The following is a 19086-nucleotide window of genomic DNA, read 5'->3' on the forward strand; positions in this document are numbered from 1 at the left end:
AAAACACTGGCATTAAGTATAAGCAGGTAAAAAATATTTACTGGTCAATATTTGAAAAACTAAAAATTTGGAAACAAATTTCCATGATCAGGAGATAAGCTGGAATTCTATATGGCTTTAAAAACAAACAAACAAACAAACAAACAAACAAAAACAGAACTGGATATGCCAAATCAAATAGGTTATGAAAACATACAAGGGGGAAAAAGGTACAGAATAACACCTTTTTTTTTTTTGGTGAGACAGAGTCTCACTCTGTTGCCCAGGCTGCAGTGCAGTGGCGTGTTATCAGCTCACTGCAACCTCCACCTCCTGGATTCAAACAATCCTCCTGCCTCAGCCTCCCGAGTAGCTGGGATTACAGGCATGTACCACCATGCCCAGCTAATTTTTGTATTTTTAATACAGACAGGGTTTCACTATGTTGGTCAGGCTGGTCTTGAACTCCTGATCTCAAGTGATCCGCCCACTTTGGCCTACCAAAGTGCTGGGATTACAGGTGTGAGCCACCATGCCTAGCCAGAATAACATCTTTGATGTAAAATAAGAACTAAACAAATTAACCAACAAAACTCCACATCCACAATATATATGTTCTACAAATTTCTATAAGTATTTTTAAAGGACTACATACGTAAGACACATATTAAACTCCTTACACCTCTGGGAAGAGGACAAAATTGCAACTAGGATTCATATAGTCAAATGTTATTTTAGCTTTTATCTGTAATGTCTCTTTACTTGTAAAACTAAAAATTGATAAAGCAATCATCTGGGTAGCAAGGTGTATTGTTTTAAAATGTAATGCAAGAATTTCAATGCAGAGGTCAATACTATCTTAATGTTCACACTTTTAAAAGGATGGCTTTCTTTATTCACGTATTACTTCTATAATTAAGATACAAACAAAATAAGGTGATAGTAGTCACTATTAATATAAGAACATAATTTTAAAAGTTTTTCTCTAGTGTAAGAAACATCATCTCAATAGTGACAGAATGGACTAGATTAGACTTCATAAGATTCTTTCAAAGGTGGTAACTATGAAAGTAATTTTTAAAATGTTAAATGATAAATCACAAGAAATAAGACAAATTCCTAGGTCTACTATATTTCAAGTTCTCTACTATAAACAACAAAGGTTAGATTAGGCGACTGCTAAGATTCATCTAGCTCTACATGTCAATACCTACCTTCAACAGATTTAAACAGAATAAAACTTGAGTTTCTACCTTTATTATGTGTATTCATCAGCCTCCCAAAACAAATACAATTTTTCCTTACCTAAAAAGCATAAAAACTGTGGCAGGCATCAGGAATATTTCATTGCAAGCAATGAATTTCAGAATATTTTGTTGATTAGCACTTAGTTTGTCCAAGACAGATCTCAACAGAGGTAAACTATTTGAGCCCCTTGCCTAAAACAAAAGAAAACCAACATTAGAAATAAGTGAAGCATTTCTGATAACAATAAATACTTTCTTTCTGTAAGTAAATAGCCTATCCAACAGGCAATACAATCAAATATACTACTTTGGAAATGATGGTACAAAGTTCACAAACCATTTAAGGACAAATATAGTATTTTTCCTGCTTTTTCATATATTTAGACTTAATATAAAAAACAACTTTGGTAAAAGTACTTTTCATTCTTAGCTGCTTTTTCTCAAGAATGATTACTTAACAAAAAATAGTGGTTATTTCTCTCTAACCATGAGAAAATCTGACTATCCAGTAATACAGTTAAAATATCTGTGACTCCTTCCTTAGCTAATGTTGGAATTATACAGCAATGTAATTACTGCTGTGACCAAAGAATTACAGGGATAAAGAAAAAGGCCAATACAAAGCATAAATCTGGATATTTTAATTCAAATTTCAGTATATATACTGTAAATGTGCTTGGTAAATTTGCCTGGATATTTTAATTCAAATTTCAGTATATTCTGTCAATGGCCTGATGCCAAGTTAGGTTTAATGCTCCAACCTAGCAATAAGAAAGAATTTCAGGAAAGCAGCAGTTCTGAAAATTAATGTAAAAGAGATTTATTCAGTACACTCAACTTATCTGGTATGCCAGAATTAAACACTGACAGAACAAGAGATCTGACAACTCAACAAACTTTAGAGACACAGGTTTCAAAAAAATAGATCTATTTCAAACTTGAAAAATTCCCCTGGAGACCGGGGGGTGATATTAAGTGCAATCCTTTATCTATAAAATGTTCTAGTTTGTGAAACTTCAATAAACATTTCTAAACTTAAAACTTTCAAATCACTAAATAATTCATAACAAGTTTGTAAGGAATGGAAGGACTTTTTGTGACAAATACCAAAATGTCTTAGAATGAGAATTCATGTCAATGATCTGTAAGTCAGAAGTCAGACAAGCAGCAGTTTTACTTACATCAAGGACCTTTTTCGTATATGTGGCAGCATGAAGCAAAGAGAATAACAAGACTGGGAAGATACTCACTAAAGAAAACAATTAAGGAAAACATTTAAAAGTCATCAAGTATTCTGCAAAACAGACTATGTATTATGTCCAAATATACAGATCTGAAACATCTGCTAAAATGAGTTCAGTGGAATGGTTTGTTTTACTGATACACTTTAAGCCAAATCAAATTTTGTTAACTATAAAGAAGAAAGTAAACTATTTCATTTTCTAAAATTCAGGTTTTTTTGTTTGTTTGTTTGTTCTTTGCTTGTTTTTTGAGATGAAGTCTCACTCTTCTCCCCCAGGCTGGAGTGCAGTGGCGCAATCTTGGGTCACTGCAACCTCCGCCTCCTGGGTTCAAGCGATTCTCCTGTCTCAGCCTCCCGAGTAGCTGGGATTACAGGCACCTGCCACCACGCCCAGCTAATTTTTGTATTTTTAGTAGAGACAGGGTTTCACCATGTAGGCCAGGCTGGTCTCGAACTCCTTACCTCAGGTGATCTGCCCACCTCGGCCTCCCAAAGTGCTGGAATTACAGGTGTGAGCCACTGCGCCCGGCCAATTCACAGTTCTTTTTATGACAAAAATTAATAGTGAAAAAGCTTTTTCATTCATTTCTACTGGGTAACAATTTAAACACTTGCTAAATTAAATTGAAATCTAGGTAACCCCAAAGGGTTGTAAGTATAGCTTTTAACCCTACAATGGCTTTCTTGGTCACTCTAACTTACCCTTCAAACACAGTAGTTTTATAGTGCTTTCACAATCTCAAATACTGAGGAAAGAGTCTAAGGTAATGGTTTAAAGAGTAATTCACAAATTTTTAGTCCCGAAGACTAAAGATCTTTTATTACTTCTTTCCTACAAAGACTCTAAAATTTTGAGATACTATACCACCTAACAAGTTGTTACAGTTATGCTCTCAATTTGTAAAACTTAAAATGGCAGTATATATTTTGCTTTGTATACAGTCAATTGAAACTCTTAACAGCTTAATTACAGACATAAGGAAAGAATCCTTTTGAATCCAACTGTTTGGCTTTATGCCATGAATAAACATATTTTTCATTCAGCTTTTTGTAAAATGGAAATTGTTCAAAAGACCCCATTCTCCACCCCAATTTCTACCAGGTTGATTTAAAAAAAAAAATTGTCAAGTAGTTCCACAAAATGATATAGACTGTTAGTCAATCACAAATGGCAAAAATACTTGTCCTAAAAATATTAGCAGTTCCTAAGAAATGAACCATTGTATTTTTCTATACTAACTGAAGGCCTGATATGACAGGAAATGGTGATTGCCATAACATAATCTGAGTATCAAATTCATTATAACCATAACTCATTTAGGAATCCAAGGGACCCAGTTTCCAACTGACAAGCAAGACACCAACCTATACCCAAGTATTAGAAGAACCGTAACTCTCTAACATAGTTTTCCAAATTAATATCCTGACCAACTTGTTCCCACCTCTAACAAGAATTAAGAAAAATGTCCATTTCCTAAGTAGGGATCATATATGTATATAAAAAGTTTTAAAATTTTTAATGAATCATAGACTACTTTGAAACTGATGGAAGCTACAACTATCTCCTAAAGTCACTATAAAACTCTGTTGATCCTTAAAGAATTCAGTTCGAACTTTGACGCATATCCAGACTGAATTCAATAAAAGGGGCAGTGTCAGGTAGTGAAAATATAGCCCTGAATTGGGAGGCGAGATACCTGGGTTCCACTCCTGACTCTGTCACTAACCTAATTTTCCTAGGCCAAGTTTCATGCTCTGGCAAATGAGTATGCAGAGATCAAAGCTAGAAATTTCCAATGAGTCTTTTATCTCTAACATTCTATAGTTCACAAATCCTTGTTAAGAGATTCATAATCTTAGTCTTCAACATCACTTTTAAACTATTAATACAATGTATTTAGAAAAGATAAGAGGTGAAATGCCCTAAGTACCTGTTATCCTTTATAAGAACAAAAATCAGAACGCAAGTCTGTAATATTACTTTGGGCCCACTTTTATTTATTACCATATCACCTTAATAATCAGATTAGCATTTCCTGCCAATTACTAGTTTATGTTATTCCCACTGTTTACTACATTCCCTTTTTAAGAATTTAAGGAATAGGAAATCCTTAATCTTCAACATTCCCAGGAAAGAGGGGCTACCAAATAACCAACTGTATAAAAAGGCAGAAAGGCTTTCTTCACTAGTCATGAGTCTCATTTGGCAAGACCTCAGGATTCACTCAACAAAACTTTCTGATCTGTGTAAGGCACTGTTCCCAAAGTTATTGATGTATTCAGTTTACCTGACATTAAAACACATTTTCTGTCATTTCTATTTCTCCCTCCAAAGAAATTTTAAGCTACTAAAAGGCATGACCAAAAATCTCTACGTAACTTCCTGTTATAGCTCAGAAAGTCTAGAATTTTAACATTGGTGACTGCAAAGCACTTCAATCAACAGAGGCCAGTCAAGCCAATAATATGCCAAACAAATGTGATTATCATTTACAGTCATAGTATAATAATCATTTAATAAGTTTTACCTAAAAATGAACCAATACAAATTATGACGGGACATTACAGACCCATGCATTGAAACAGGAAAAATTTTATCCTTACATTTCAAACTACCCATATTATCTCAGTGAAGCATGTAATTTAAAGGGAATCTCTATATAATGAACATGTAAATGAAGTTACCAGCTTTACCCACATAGAGAAAGAAATATCTTTTTTTTTTTTTTTTTTTGAGATGGAGTCTCCGTCTGTCGCCCAGGCTGGAGTGCAGTGGCCGGATCTCAGCTCACTGCAAGCTCCGCCTCCCGGGTTCACGCCATTCTCCTGCCTCAGCCTCCCGAGTAGCTGGGACTACAGGCGCCCGCCGCCTCACCCGGCTAGTTTTTTGTATTTTTTAGTAGAGACGGGGTTTCACTGGGTTAGCCAGGATGGTCTCGATCTCCTGACCTCGTGATCCGCCGGTCTCGGCCTCCCAAAGTGCTGGGATTACAGGCTTGAGCCACCGCGCCCGGCCAAGAAATATCTTTAATGTACACTTAAGTGTTACTCACCCACTAACTGTAGATCAGGTAGGGCTTTTAAGTTAGAAAGACCTTTTCAGCATTACTACTTACTAGCCAATATGTGGGAAGTGGATACTGATAATCAGCAAATCAGCATCTTTATTAAAAATATACCACAATGAGTGGTATATTTTTTAGAGTGCTACAAAGATTAAATGTCAAGTTCTTTTTTTTTTTTTTTTGAGATGGAGTCTCGCTCTGTCGCTCAGGCTGGAGTGCAAGTGGCATGATCTTGGCTCACTACAATCTCCACCTCCAGGGTTCAAGCGAGTCTCCTGCCTCAGCCTCCTGAGCAGCTGCAACTATAGGCACGTGCCACCATGCCCAGCTAATTTTTTGTACTTTTAGTAGAGATGGGGTTTCACCATATTAGTCAGGATGGTCTCAATCTCCTGACCTCGTGATCCGCCCACCTCGGCCTCCCAAAGTGCCACCATGCATGAGCTACCGTGCCTGGCCTAAATTCAAGTCCTTATACTGGCAAAATAGGTGCTCAGGAAATTTCTGTTTCCTCCTATTTCTTTTGCTTAAGACTTATAAAAATCTATTTAAAAGTTTGATACTTCATGAGCATAAGTATCTAAATAGGTAATATTCAGTCTCAGAGGAATATTTTATTGTGCTTTACATAACATATAGATGTATCATAATATTCAAAAGCTCTCAGAGCAGCACTTCTCAATGCACAAAATGATTCGCAGAGATAATCTATAGGAAAAAAAACCGAAACAGTTAAGTTTAAAAAACCCTGGTAACTCTTTTAGTTTCACAACACACGTTAGAATACCAAAGTCCCTATAGTAAAGAACCTATTTAAAAATGTTTAACCTGGCCGGGCATGGTGGCTCACACCTGTAATTCCAACACTTTGGCAGGCCAAGGCAGGTGGATCATGAGGTCAGGAGTTCAAGAACAGCCTGGCAAATATGGTGAAACCCCGTCTTTACTAAAAATACAAAAAAATTAGCCGGGTGTGGTGGCAGGCGCCTGTATTTCCCAGCTACTCAGAAGGCTGAGGCAGAGAATTGCTTGAACCCAGGAGGCAGAGGGTGCAGTGAGCCAAGATCGCGCCATTGCACTCCAGCCTGGGCGACAGAGCAAGACCCTGTCTCAAAAAAAAAAAAAAAGTTTAACCTAGCGTTCACTATAGAACCTCTTCCCTATTTTTCCCCCTCCTTTATGGAATACCCAGTATCATCCCAAACACACCTTTGAAATGTGAAAACATACAAATTCCAAACGAGTTATTTCTCATTAGCTTCACAGATTATCCATGTGTGTCCTTATTTTCTACTCTATACACAGCAAATATTAACTTCTTTGATTTATCTCATTCCCTGCTTAAATAAGTTATTTCTTGGTTAAATTGCATTTGTGTCTAGTTCACTGGGGGTTAAGATAGAGCTGAGGACCTCTCTTTTTTAAAGCAAGACATGACACTTTGCCAAAAATGTGAATTAAATGAAAAAAATTTTAAATATTAAAGTAAGTTCTGCATAAGCTTATACTTCGAAGCAGAATTTGAAAATATCCATTCTAACAGAGAAGATTACAAGAGGCAAGAACAAAGATAGTTTAAAATTCCTAAATCAGCTCTTCAAAGTTTACATTTCACATTTTAAAAGTCAGAAATTCTTACGCTAAACATATCTTCATTCAAATGAAGTGCCAAGAACAAACCCAGACTTCATGGAATGCCTTCATTGCTGAAATAATCAGAAGAGATCTCCTATATACTTAGTTGGCAATTTCATTGTTAAAAAGGTAGAAAAGGATACTTGTAACTGGGTAGGAGTTTACAAAGATGAGTGAATACAACAGGTAGTGACAGCTGTCCTCTAACAAAGCCTGGGCCAGGAATGCTCTGCTTAACTGGAAGTGTGGTAATCTTTGGTGCAGCCTCAGAGCACTGGTAAGAGCATTTGCCAGCAAAGCACGTTGGTAAAAGCTTGCTGCTTCATGCAACCTGCAAATTACCAGAGGAGAGGTTATCATGAGACATAAACAACTGCAGTGTCTCTTCCTCCTTTGTGAATTGCATCATAATTGCACAACACCTAAATCACTTGTCAATAGAAAAAAATTACATGAACTTATTCTACCTTTTTAATAGCATCACTTCATATATACATCCAACTGAATTTTTTATAATCAATTTATAAAACTGAATTTTATAAAGCAGGATCTTCCATCAATAAGTAAAAGTGAAAAAAACATGAACTTATCTCATTCCCACACATCAATTTTTCCTTGGATTTTCAATGTGTTAGTTTCACAAGATATAAAATATTCCTCTAACTGACAGTGTTATTAGGTTGTTAGTATCTTAAGGCTGGAACTTGTATTTTATTTGTCCCTGAACCCTTTACAGGTTAACAAGTCTTACACATAAAAGGCATTCCAGATAAACTGACTCAACAACTGAATATCAAAGGCAGCAATATGTATAATACATACCCAAGAAGAGGCAGAACAAACAAAGCAGAGCAGTAAACTGTGAACAAGCGAGAAAGCCACATTGCCGTGTCCAGTTTATTGGTCATCATGAATTGCTAAATTTAAAAAGAAAAATACTGTAAGCTATGCCTGCAAATTATGTTTTTAAGCATCAAGACTGTGTGGTTTTTATGTCTACTCAAAATATTTTAATCTTGCTCTATTTGTTTTTTAGATCATTAGGTGAAAACTCTAAGGCAATTAAATGTTTCATGTATACGCTTAATGACAAGTCCGAACACCTTATAGTTTTCATGTAGAAAGCACAAGAAGTACTTAAACAGAAATAAACAGAAAAACATCAGCTGACATCTGAAAAAATGCAAAGACTAATTAATTAGAAAAAATAATCTTAACAGAAATTCAACTACAATTGTCTTTTTCCTTTAATACTTGTAATATTGGCTTCTTCTATTTTAAAAGAACATTAAACAAAAACTAATTGCTCTCAAGAGATCCATATGCCTATTCTTAGCAAAAACTCTCAAATCTGAATAGGTAGGTCTCAGAGCTGAGTAAAACATCACATAAAGCCAGTTTGGATTAAAGAAACCTTTTGAAGAAGAAATATAAAACCATGATAGTAGTAACAACTGAACTCATTCGCCTTGTAATCTACCTACATGCACAAGAGCCTGGCATACTGTAGGTGTTCAAAATACGGCTGACAGGTATTAAATGGCCACCTGCCTCTCTGATTACACCACTCTCTTTATCACCTCCATGTTCCCCCACCAAGTCTTACCCTAGTTTCGATAGTGCTAGATTAAACATCCGTATACCCTTTTCTTCTCCAGTTTTTTCGCATTCTGCCTTTTCCTTTGCTGCTTTCCCCCCAATACCTATGTCTATTACCACTAAAGCAGAATCTTAAAATTTGTTTTCTCATTAAAATGTATCTTATATTCAAATTCTAAAGTGGCTTTTACATGTTTTGTCTAGGATCTTCGTAATTTTAACATCGAGATCCATATACATAGATATATAAACAAAAGTTTCACAAACAATATTTACCCTACTGTACATAATGGATTTTGACATTTTCTATTTAATTTTTAAAAAATAGCTGGTATTTTCACTAAACTGACTTCTCAACTCACTAACGGGTCTACCTGAAGTCTAAAAACACTGCTCTACGTAATTTAATTTCATTATCTTTTGAAAAAAACTATGAAAAATTTGAGGGGAAAATGCAAGTACATTGTAAAATTCCAGGCTGTTCTATTGTATGTCTTTTTAACCCACATGTAGGTAATTTCAGAAATATGAAATACAACTTGGATGTATTATTAAATCCAGACTTACCATACTGTGACTCCAGTAAATTGAAATGATTAGCAGTAATCAAGTGAAGGATGAATCCAGCTTACTGTGCTCAGTTTCTCAACAAATATTACAACTGTGCACCACAGTTTGAAAGTTAGTTTTAGAACATTCTCCTTAAAATCTATTTGTTCAGGGTGTTTATTCTGCAATAAATCATTGAGCTATGCGTTTCGTTTTGTACACGCTTATGTATATTTTATTAGACAATTTTAAAAGTTTAAGAAAGTGTATTGGTATACATTTTTTAAGAGTAAACTGTCCAACCATCATACTAATAAATAGCTCAGGCAAAAAAAAAAAAACCAAAATCACTAGATCTTTAGGTGAAAAATTGTTGAGGAGCAATATTCACACAGTCTCACAGTATCATGCCAAAGAACACTTCAGTTAGAAAGGAAAAAAGGAATCTTTACAATGGAGAAACTGGTGGACACCGCCTTAATCAAATAATCAAATTCTGCAATGATCGGATAAACCAATGTAAAATGCTTCCTGATATATAATATAGATACACATATATGCTGCAAAATATGTCTGGACTCACAACTATCAGTATCTTAAAAGATAAAAAAGGGGAGGAGAGGGCAGAACTGTTCCTAGATTAAAAGGGAGTAAACAAGATACAGACAGTAAATTTAATGCATGCTTTTTGAGACAGGGTCTCCCTCTGTCACCCCAGGCTGGAGCGCAGCAGCACACCCCGCCTCAGCCTCCCGAGTAGCTAGGACTATACCGGGACTATAGGAGCGCACCTCCAAGACCGGCTAATTTATGTTTGTTTTGAGAGGAGGTTTTGCTCTATAGCCCAACCTGGAGTGCAGTGGTGCGATCTTAGCTCACTGCAGCTTCAACTTCTCGGGCCCAAGCGATCCGCCCGCCTCGGCCTCCCAAAGTGCTGGAATTACATGCGTGAGCGACCACGCCCCGCCTAATTTTTTTGATTTCTAGTAGAGATGAGGTCTCGCTGTGTTTCCAAGGCTGGTCTCGAACTCCTAAACTCAAGCGATCCTCCTGCCTTGGACTCCCAAAGTTCTGGGCTTACAAGAGTGAGCCACTGTGCCCGGCCATCGATGCATGTTTTTTGGCTGAATCCCGGATGAGAAGAAAGCAGCTTTAAAGGACAATTATGGAAATTTGCACATGGACTTTATATTAGGTAATATTTCTCAAATGTGGTAACTGCATTGTGGTCACACAGAAGAATACTTAACTATTTATGGATTAAAAAGTAGAGGACAATAATGCTCCAGGCACAAATAACTTGTTAGTTCCAGATCAGCATCTTAAAAAATTTACAAAAGCATAATGATATTTCTCTTCATAAAGAACAAAGTGAAGAAGAAAAAGACCACCGCTCTCCTCCTTTTGCATAATTTGTATATACAATGGTATATACTAGGCAGAAACGTTCTTTGCCAGCACCCGTGTGCTCCACGTGGTGTGTGTCATGGATCATGCGTGTCATGGCACAACCTCATGTGGCATCTTTAACCCTGGGGCCTACGATAAACAAGAGACGGAGGTGTGAGAAGAGGAAAGAAGGCCCAATTTCCATGGCATACAGGTGAGGGCCACGAGCTGCAGTCAGTCTATTGTCGCTTCGGAAACAAACTTGTAGTTCCCTCCATATCTTCGCTCAGGACCTCCCCTCTCCCCGTTCCAACTTCCCCACCCCAACTCATTAATCCCAGTCCTGAAAGCACTGAGCTTCTGGAACGCCTCGGGACTCGCAACACTTCCTGCTTCTTCCTAACTCTTGCAAATCAAGCCAGGCTACCCTGCCCTCGCACTTACCACAGCGCCCGCCCCTTGGGGGCCGTTCGGGGTCGTATCTGCCATGGGCTCACACTAGCGTCTGCAACGCTGCAACCGCGGAGAGAATAAAGGGGGGAGAAAACGTCAGCGCTGGGGCCAGGACCCGGGTACCGGCTTCCCTGCCTCGCGCCACACACAGGCCGGATGCACCCGGCCGGAACTCTGAGCCTCCACCAGGAAAGGGTCTCGCTCGCCCGGTGCAGCCTACTGGATCCAGGGCACCCGCAGCAGCCGCGAGGTACCTGTCCCGAGATCAAAGCCGTGTTTCCAGAAAGACGGGAGCGAAGGCGGAGCTTAAGGGTGAAGCCCTAGAGAGCCAACCTACGCCGCCGGCTCCAGGTTATGGCCCAACCCGGAAGTGCTCCTTTCATTTCCGTAGGGAAAAGGGGGTGACGAAGGGGGGAAACGGGAGTGGTTCCCAGAGGCATGACGGGAAGTGTAGTTTTTTTCTCCTAATTTGCGCTCCAGCTGTCCTACCCGCCGATTGGCCAAGTGAGCTAAGAAATCAGGAAGGGGGAGCAACTTTTGCGTCAAATACAGCTCACAAATAATCCTCCCTGCCCATGCTCAAACCATGAAATTTCTGCACTTCCTGATATAGAGGCCTCAGAAACATCTTTGATCCCTTTCTCCAGGGACTCACTAAGCCCTGTGGTTCTATATCTATTAATTCTTTAAACAAGTATTTATGAGGCCTGCTATGTGACAGGCTCCATACTTGGCAAGGCGGATAAAAAGAGGAATATGACACAGATTGCAAAAAAGAGACAAATAAACGGAAATCAGAGCACAGTGATTGTGTAATATGTACAGAGGCTGATTTAATCACAGGGAGCACAGAGGACGGTACCTATATCAGAAGGGGTCTGGGGAGGTTTCCTGGAAAAGATAATTCCGGCCCTTGGTCTTGAAGGACAAAAAGTTGGCTGAAAGTGTTACCGGTGGAGGGTGTCCAAGTTCTTGGCGTTTTGAACATAGAAACGGACAAAACGCACAAAGCAAGGAAAGAATGAAGCAACAAAAACAGAGATTCGTTGAAAATGAAAGTACACTCCAGAGTGTGGGAGCGCTGGACAGCAGTTCAAGGGCCCTGGGTACAGAATCTTCTCGGGGCCAAATACCCCCTAGAGGTTTCCCATTGGCCACTTGGAGTTCACTTCATGTAAATGAAGTGGTGGCCCCCAATCAGAGGCTGAAGTGAAGTTACAAAGTTGCAAACGTCTGATTGGTTACAAAAAGCAACTAATCAGAGGTACTTTGAATTTCCCATCTGCTGTGCAGAACAGGTCCGGGCTTGCAAAGGGAGTAGTGTCTGTTCCTTCTGTTACTTAGGCATGGAAAGTAAGGATTTTCCTTTCAATTTAGTTCTAGGAACTCAGCAAGAAACGGCATTAGATTCCCTACCTCTATACGATATTCTGCTGCCTCAAAAGGGGAAGAGGACTCCAGACAGGGTAACAGAAACTGCAAGAAGTAACAGGATAGCCAGAGGACTAGTTTAGTGTGACCGGAATGATGGTGCAAGTCAGGGGATTGTGAAAGATTTGGGCTAGAAAGGCAGGCAGGTGTGTACTGAGGAAAGGATCTGAACTTGACCCTGAAATCCAGAGAACTATGGTACGATTTTAATCAGAAGTGTGACATCATGAGATTTAGAAAGATCTCTCTGGCAACAGGGTGGAGGATGACCAGAGGGGCAAACTAAAGGTCAGGAAATTATTTGTGAAGTCATTTTTTTATATATAAACTAAAAATAAAATCCTAAGTCAGGGGTCTGTCGACTGACTGGATAGATCCCTCTCTTGGCCAAGGGGACCCCAGCCATGATGGGACAGGAGATCAGACATGCCTCATTATACCCCCTCCCTTTTGTAGTTTAGACACAACTGACTAGCAACTACTTAGGCATGGAAAGTTACGGTTTTCCTTTCAATTTAGTTCTAGGAAGTCAACCTACTTTTAACATGTTAATATTACAATAAAGATCATAACATTGACAGAACAAACTCTTTGTAGGAATAGGATACCAAATTATAAACAGGACCTAAGGCCATGCCAGGCAAGGGTTAAGTAATGCACCCCCTACACTTAAAAAACAGGTGCTGGAGAGGATGTGGAGAAATAGGAACACTTTTACACTGTTGGTGAGACTGAAAACTAGTTCAACCATTATGGAAGACAGTGTGGTGATTCCTCAAGGATCTAGAACTAGAAATACCATTTGATCCAGCCATCCCATTACTGGGTATATACCCAAAGGATTATAAATCATGCTGCTATAAAGACACATGCACACGTATGTTTATTGCGGCACTATTCACAATAGCAAAGACTTGAAACCAACCCAAATGCCCATCAGTGGTAGACTGGATTAAGAAAATGTGGCACATATACACCATGGAATACTATGCAGCCATAAAAAGGATGAGTTCATGTCCTTTGTAGGGACATGGATGAAGCTGGAAACCATCATTCTCAGCAAACTATTGCAAAGACAAAACACCAAACACCGCATGTTCTCACTCATAGGTGGGATTTGAACAATGAGAACACTTGGACACAGGAAGGGGAACATCACATACCGGGGCCTGTCGTGGGGTGGGAGCAGGGGGAAGGGATAGCATTAGGAGATATACCTAATGTAAATGACGAGTTAATGGGTGCAGCACACCAACATGGCACATGTATACATATGTAACAAACCTGCACGATGTGCACATGTACCCTAGAACTTAAAGTATAATAATAAAAAATAAAATAAAATAAACTATGTTCTGCCACAAGAGTTTCCCCCCCACACACACACTCTCTGGCAGCTAAACAACCACCGGCCTAGAGAGAAGCAATATTAAAACAATTACTACTGATCCAGCTTACAGACACTAACTGAACCCCTGCTATACCAACCATAGCTACAGCTTTGATTGCACAAGAGACTGATTTCAGTAACTTTCTCCAGATAAGACCACTGACCATAGGCTGATTCTGGCCACTTTACAGAGGCCATGCACTTGTGTGCCTTCATCTCTGCTTCACCTTTTGATGTACAGGGCCTAACTGTAACACATTAAATGTTAAGTCTCCACCCCAAGGTGAACACAGGTTGTATGTAACATGCATGTTGTTCCATACGCATGGATCAGGATCATAAAATACTTTTATGAATATTCATAGCTCCTCCTATAACCTGTTGAATATGTAAGTTTAGCCAACCTATTCAGCATAAAGCTCCTACCCAGCCCCTCTTCCTTTAAAGTGCCTTTCTCTGGTCCTTGCTGGAGGCTGTGCTTCTCAGCCTGTGAGATGGCCACCTTGCAGGCTGTATCTCCTTATAAGAAATAAAGTCTCCTTTTCTAAATGTATAGATCCTGTGAGTTTTAAGTTAACACGTACATGTAGGAAAGAAGTGACGAGATTCTGGATTGAGGTAGTGTTGTTGGGGAAAAGAAGAGGAAAGATGACTTGGAGGTGGCTTCTAAGATGTGGTGTCTAACTAGGTACGGGTGTGTAGGAAAGGGAATGTCATCTGCTGAGACCTGGAGAAGAGTGTAGAAAAAAATGCATTAGAAGAGCAGTAGATTGAGAATCAAGACTTGGGACCTACTGGAAAGCTGGCAACCTGTTGGAAAACTGGCATCCTGTTGGAAAACCAAGAGATTGTAATGCTCTTCCTCTGTCAGATGTGTGGTTATCCTCTAGTATCCATGGGCAGACCCAGTGCTAGTCAGCTGCAGCCAAGAAATCAAATGGGGTTCTCCTGAAACAGTACAAACCTCTTTTTCTAAGGCCCTGCCCAAGTTCAGGTCCTTCAAATCTCTAGCCTGGATTACTCATCCTCCTAGCTGAGCTAAAATGCCACCTCCTCTGCATTCTTCCCATATCATTTACTCCATATTTTTATAGCACTTACACTTTTTAACATTTCTTAGAATTATATGTCTACTTGCCAGTGTGTGTGTTTGTGTGTGTCTATGGTAGTCAACTCAGGCTGCCATAATGAAATACCATAAAGTGGGTAGCATAAGCAACACAAATTTGTTTTCTCACAGTTCTGGAGGCTGGGAGGTTTAAGATTCAGGTTGCAGCAAGGTAAGTTTCATTTTAGCCACAGGCAGCTGCCATTTTTTGTGTGCTCAATTTAGAAGGCAGTGAATGATCTCTCTCCTCCTCTCTTCCCCTTCTTATAAGGTCGCCAGTTCTGTAGGATTAGGACCCCATCCTTATAACTTAAGTTAGCCTTAATTACTTCCTAAAGATCCTGTTTCCAAATATATACAGTCACATGAGGGTTAGGGTCTTGACATATGAATTTGGGGGACACAATTCAGTCCATAGCTATATATATATTATATATATGTATGTATGTAAGGACATACATATATTTTTTACTGATTTAAAGAATCATCTTATTACAAAAATATTAAAATACAAAATGTTCTCTGTTGTAAATTCCATATAGCTAATTAATCTCACAGATACTTTTTTTGATTTTGCTGAACTCTCATATCCATAGAAATATATAGTTGCCATTGATGAATGAGTATAATTCCATGAATGTTGCTTGATATTTTTGTTAAAGAGTAAAATGAAAGTGAAACAACTAAGACATATATCTTCAACTTTGCATATTAAAATAATTGCAAGTTTACTGCCCTAAGTAGTTGTATCTAGTGTATGAGAACAGCCCTAAGCCCTGCCAAAATTTGCTATTTTTAGTTCTTACCAATATTAGGTATATAAAACGGTATGTCATTATTTCTTCAATTTTCATTTTCCTGAGTAGTATTGAGGCTGAGCGTCTTTTCACAACTTTATTGGCCATTCAGATTTTATCTCCTGTTGCCTTTTTTTCTTTTTTTTTTTTTTTTGAGACGCAGTCTTACACTGTCACCTGGGCTGGAGTGCAATGGCACAATCTTAACTCACTGCAGCCTCCGCCTCCCAGGTTCAAACGATTCTCCTGCCTCAGCCTCCTGAGTAGCTGGGATTACAGGTGCCCGCCACCACTCTGGGCTAATTTTTTGTATTTTTAGTAGAGATGGGGGTTTCAGTATATTGGCCAGGCTGGTCTCAAACTCCTGACCTTGTGATCCACCCGCCTCAGCCTCCCAAAGTGCTGGGATTACAGGCGTGAGCCACGGTGCCCGGCCTCTGTTGCCTCTTTTCTACTGAGCTGTTTGTCCTTTATTACGGTCCATTATTATTGATTTGTTGGCATTTTAAAATTTTTTTGTTAAAATTGTGTTTTGATACTAGTTTTTTGTTATGTTGTTACTGGTAGAGGGTCTTGACTGCAAGTTGTCCAGATTCTTGGCATTTTGAACAAAGAATTGAACAAAACACCCAACAAAGCAAAGAAAGAATGAAGCAAGGAAAGAACAAAAGCAGGGATTTGTTGAAAACGAAAGTACACTACACAGTGTGGGAGCTGGCCGATACAGAATCTTCTCTGGTCCGAATACCCTCTAGGTTTCCCATTGGCGACTTCATGCTCACCTCATGTAAATGAAATGGTGGCCTGGAATCAGTTGCTTTGTGCAGCCAATCAGAGGCCGAAGTGGAGTTACAAAGGTCACACTCCTGTGCAAACATCTTCACCTTGTGGGGAACAAAAGGTAAAATAATATGACTACTCTGAAAAGATCAGAGGTAGACAATCTTTTAGTAGACATGCATATATTTAAGAGCCCAAATGACATCAAAGAAAACTGTGTTCTTGTCTCTGCTTCCCTCTGAGTTGACTTCATTGTCAAGTTGATTCTCCTTCAACTTTAGTCCATATTCCACAAGATTAGCAAGACCAGCCTGTAGAAAGTGCCTCTTGCTTGATACTTTCAATTTAATGAGCCAGGCTTGATTCTCGCTGCATCAAATTTGGTCCCATAAAAATTTCTACACCGATCATTTAGTTTAAGAGACAGATTGACCATGCTTGGGTCATTCACTTACTCTTGTTTGAATGGAGAGTTCTGAAGGGAATGTATGCAAGATCATTACAGCAGGTAGCTAGCATAGTATGAGGAAGACAGGAAAGGGCACCCCGCCCCCCTCCCCACACACACTAGGAGTATTGGGTAAGCATCAGGGGATGGTTGGGCTGTTGTTAATTGTCTCTCTCGAGTAATAATTAGTTATAGTCAGCACCAGGGAAGGGCAGTCTCCTGGTAGATAGAAAATACCTGAAACTGGCGATCAGTAGCTTCCTGATAAGATCTCAGGAGTTGGGCAAGTAGGCTCAAGCAAGACAGCCCACCCCAGGGGAAGAATCAGGGGAGAAGTAATGCAAGATCCCGGAAGTATGCCAACATGTGACGCCCTAGGTGAAGAGGTCAAACCATGCATTTGATCTCTCAAGTCGCCCACTTGGCCCTCTTCCAAGTATACTTTACTGACATATCTGACATATGCCTGTTGGTTGAATTCTTTCTTCTGAGGTGGCAAGAATTGAGGTTGCTGCAGACCCATATGGATACAGATTCACAGCTGGTAACTGGATGAACCTCATTTGACACTCTGTCTGTTGCTATAATAAGAACAATATATGGACTCCAGGTACAGCAAAAAAAAAAAAAAAAAAAAAAAAAGATTCTACTACACTCCTTGTTTTTAAACTAATGTTTTTTATATTCTATGTTCTTTCAGTGACTGCCAATTAATTTCTATTTGATAAGAGTTTCCATAGGGTCAGAGTCAATTCCTAAGTGTTACCTAGCTTATTTTAATTGAAGGTAAGAAAATCCAAATGTAACACAAACCCCGAAGCTAAAGCAGTTGACTACCAAGAGGCCATTATTCCATCTGGCTAGAAATTGGCTGATGAAACAAGAATTGATTCCAGAGTTATTGATGACTTGGCTCTCCCCCTGTTTTCAAGGGGGATTCTACTGAACCATCAAGTGATCAATTTGCTCATTTCTGCTTCCATCAGTGATTAATAATTCTGTGGTTGGATAGGGTATCTTTGCAATTGCTAAGTGCTAAGTCATTCATTTCATTAGTAATACATTCCTACTTTTATTTGCTGCCTGAAAACTAAGCTCAATAAGCTCTGCAGTTATAGCTTGAGTATGAGGTCTCAACTAAGAAATGAAAATTGTTACCTTTAAAAATTGCTAATGTGAGAAAACCTTTAAGACTTTGGAATGGGTGCATGTTCAGTGGAATGCTGAAGACTGGGGATTATCTGATGCTGTATGAATGTATCTTTGTCTTTGACTAGGTTATTTTTTAAACTCCTTAAATTGTAAATAAATGATAGCAATGCAACTACTTCTTAGCTATTACCTCTCTATTGATGATGTGACAAATTATGACAAGATTCATGACTTAAAATAACACAAGTTTATTATCTTATAGTTCTGAAGGTCGGAAGTCCCACACAGGTCTCCCTGGGATAAAATCAGGGTCTACAGGGTTCTACTTCTTTCTAGAGGCTCTAGGGGAGGATTCATCTTCTTCCCTTTTCCAGCTTTAGAGCTCATCTTTGATTGTTGGACTCCTTTCTCCATTTTCAAAGCCAGCAATGTTGCATCTTTCTGAACATTTCTCTATAGGCATTTCTCTACAGGCACAAACCCCTCTGACTCTCTTCTGCCATCCTCTTCCACTTTTTTTCTTTTTTTGAGACAGAATCTCACTCTGTCTCCCAGGCTGGAGTGCAGTGGCATGATCTCCACTCACTGCAACCTCCACATCCTGGGTTCAAGTGATTCTCCTGCCTCAGCCTCCTGAGTAGCTGTGCCACCACACCTAGCTAATTTTTTTTTTTTTTTTTTTTTTTTTTTTTTTTTTAGTAGAGATGGGGTTTCACCATGTTGGCCATGCTGGTCTCAAACTCCTGACCTTAGGTGATCCCCTCACCTCGGCCTCCCATAGTGCTGGGATTACAGGAGTGAGCCACCGTGCCTGGCCCACA

At 39.1% G+C, this 19086-nt stretch overlaps 1 protein-coding gene and 1 long non-coding RNA gene across 9 annotated transcripts in view; one reads left to right on the forward strand and one right to left on the reverse strand.

Annotated features, from left to right (window-relative positions):
• The window catches only part of LOC105487711 (transmembrane protein 33), a 32552-nt gene extending 21009 nt beyond the window's left edge, over nt 1–11543 (reverse strand). The window contains exons 1-6 of one of the 3 annotated variants that reach the window (XM_011751255.3): nt 11414–11543; nt 11151–11219; nt 7992–8086; nt 7313–7500; nt 2408–2475; nt 1285–1418 (exon numbers count right to left, since the gene is read on the reverse strand). In XM_011751255.3, coding sequence (XP_011749557.1) covers nt 1285–1418; nt 2408–2475; nt 7313–7500; nt 7992–8086; nt 11151–11195 — 530 coding nt within the window. In that variant the 5' untranslated portion in view covers nt 11196–11219; nt 11414–11543. Of the gene's footprint in view, nt 1–1284; nt 1419–2407; nt 2476–7312; nt 7501–7991; nt 8087–11150 lie in introns of all 3 variants that reach the window. The other 2 variants (XM_011751254.2, XM_011751256.2) reach the window with 2 other exon arrangements.
• The window catches only part of LOC105487710 (uncharacterized), a 58932-nt gene continuing 51121 nt past the window's right edge, over nt 11276–19086 (forward strand). For all 6 annotated transcript variants that reach the window (XR_011621331.1, XR_011621329.1, XR_011621328.1 and 3 more), the window contains exon 1: nt 11276–11409. This is a non-coding gene — a long non-coding RNA (uncharacterized lncRNA). The remainder of the gene's footprint in view (nt 11410–19086) is intronic.

Source organism: Macaca nemestrina, chromosome 3 (genome assembly GCF_043159975.1).
Source record: "Macaca nemestrina isolate mMacNem1 chromosome 3, mMacNem.hap1, whole genome shotgun sequence".
In the NCBI taxonomy this organism is placed as follows: Eukaryota; Metazoa; Chordata; class Mammalia; order Primates; family Cercopithecidae; genus Macaca; species Macaca nemestrina.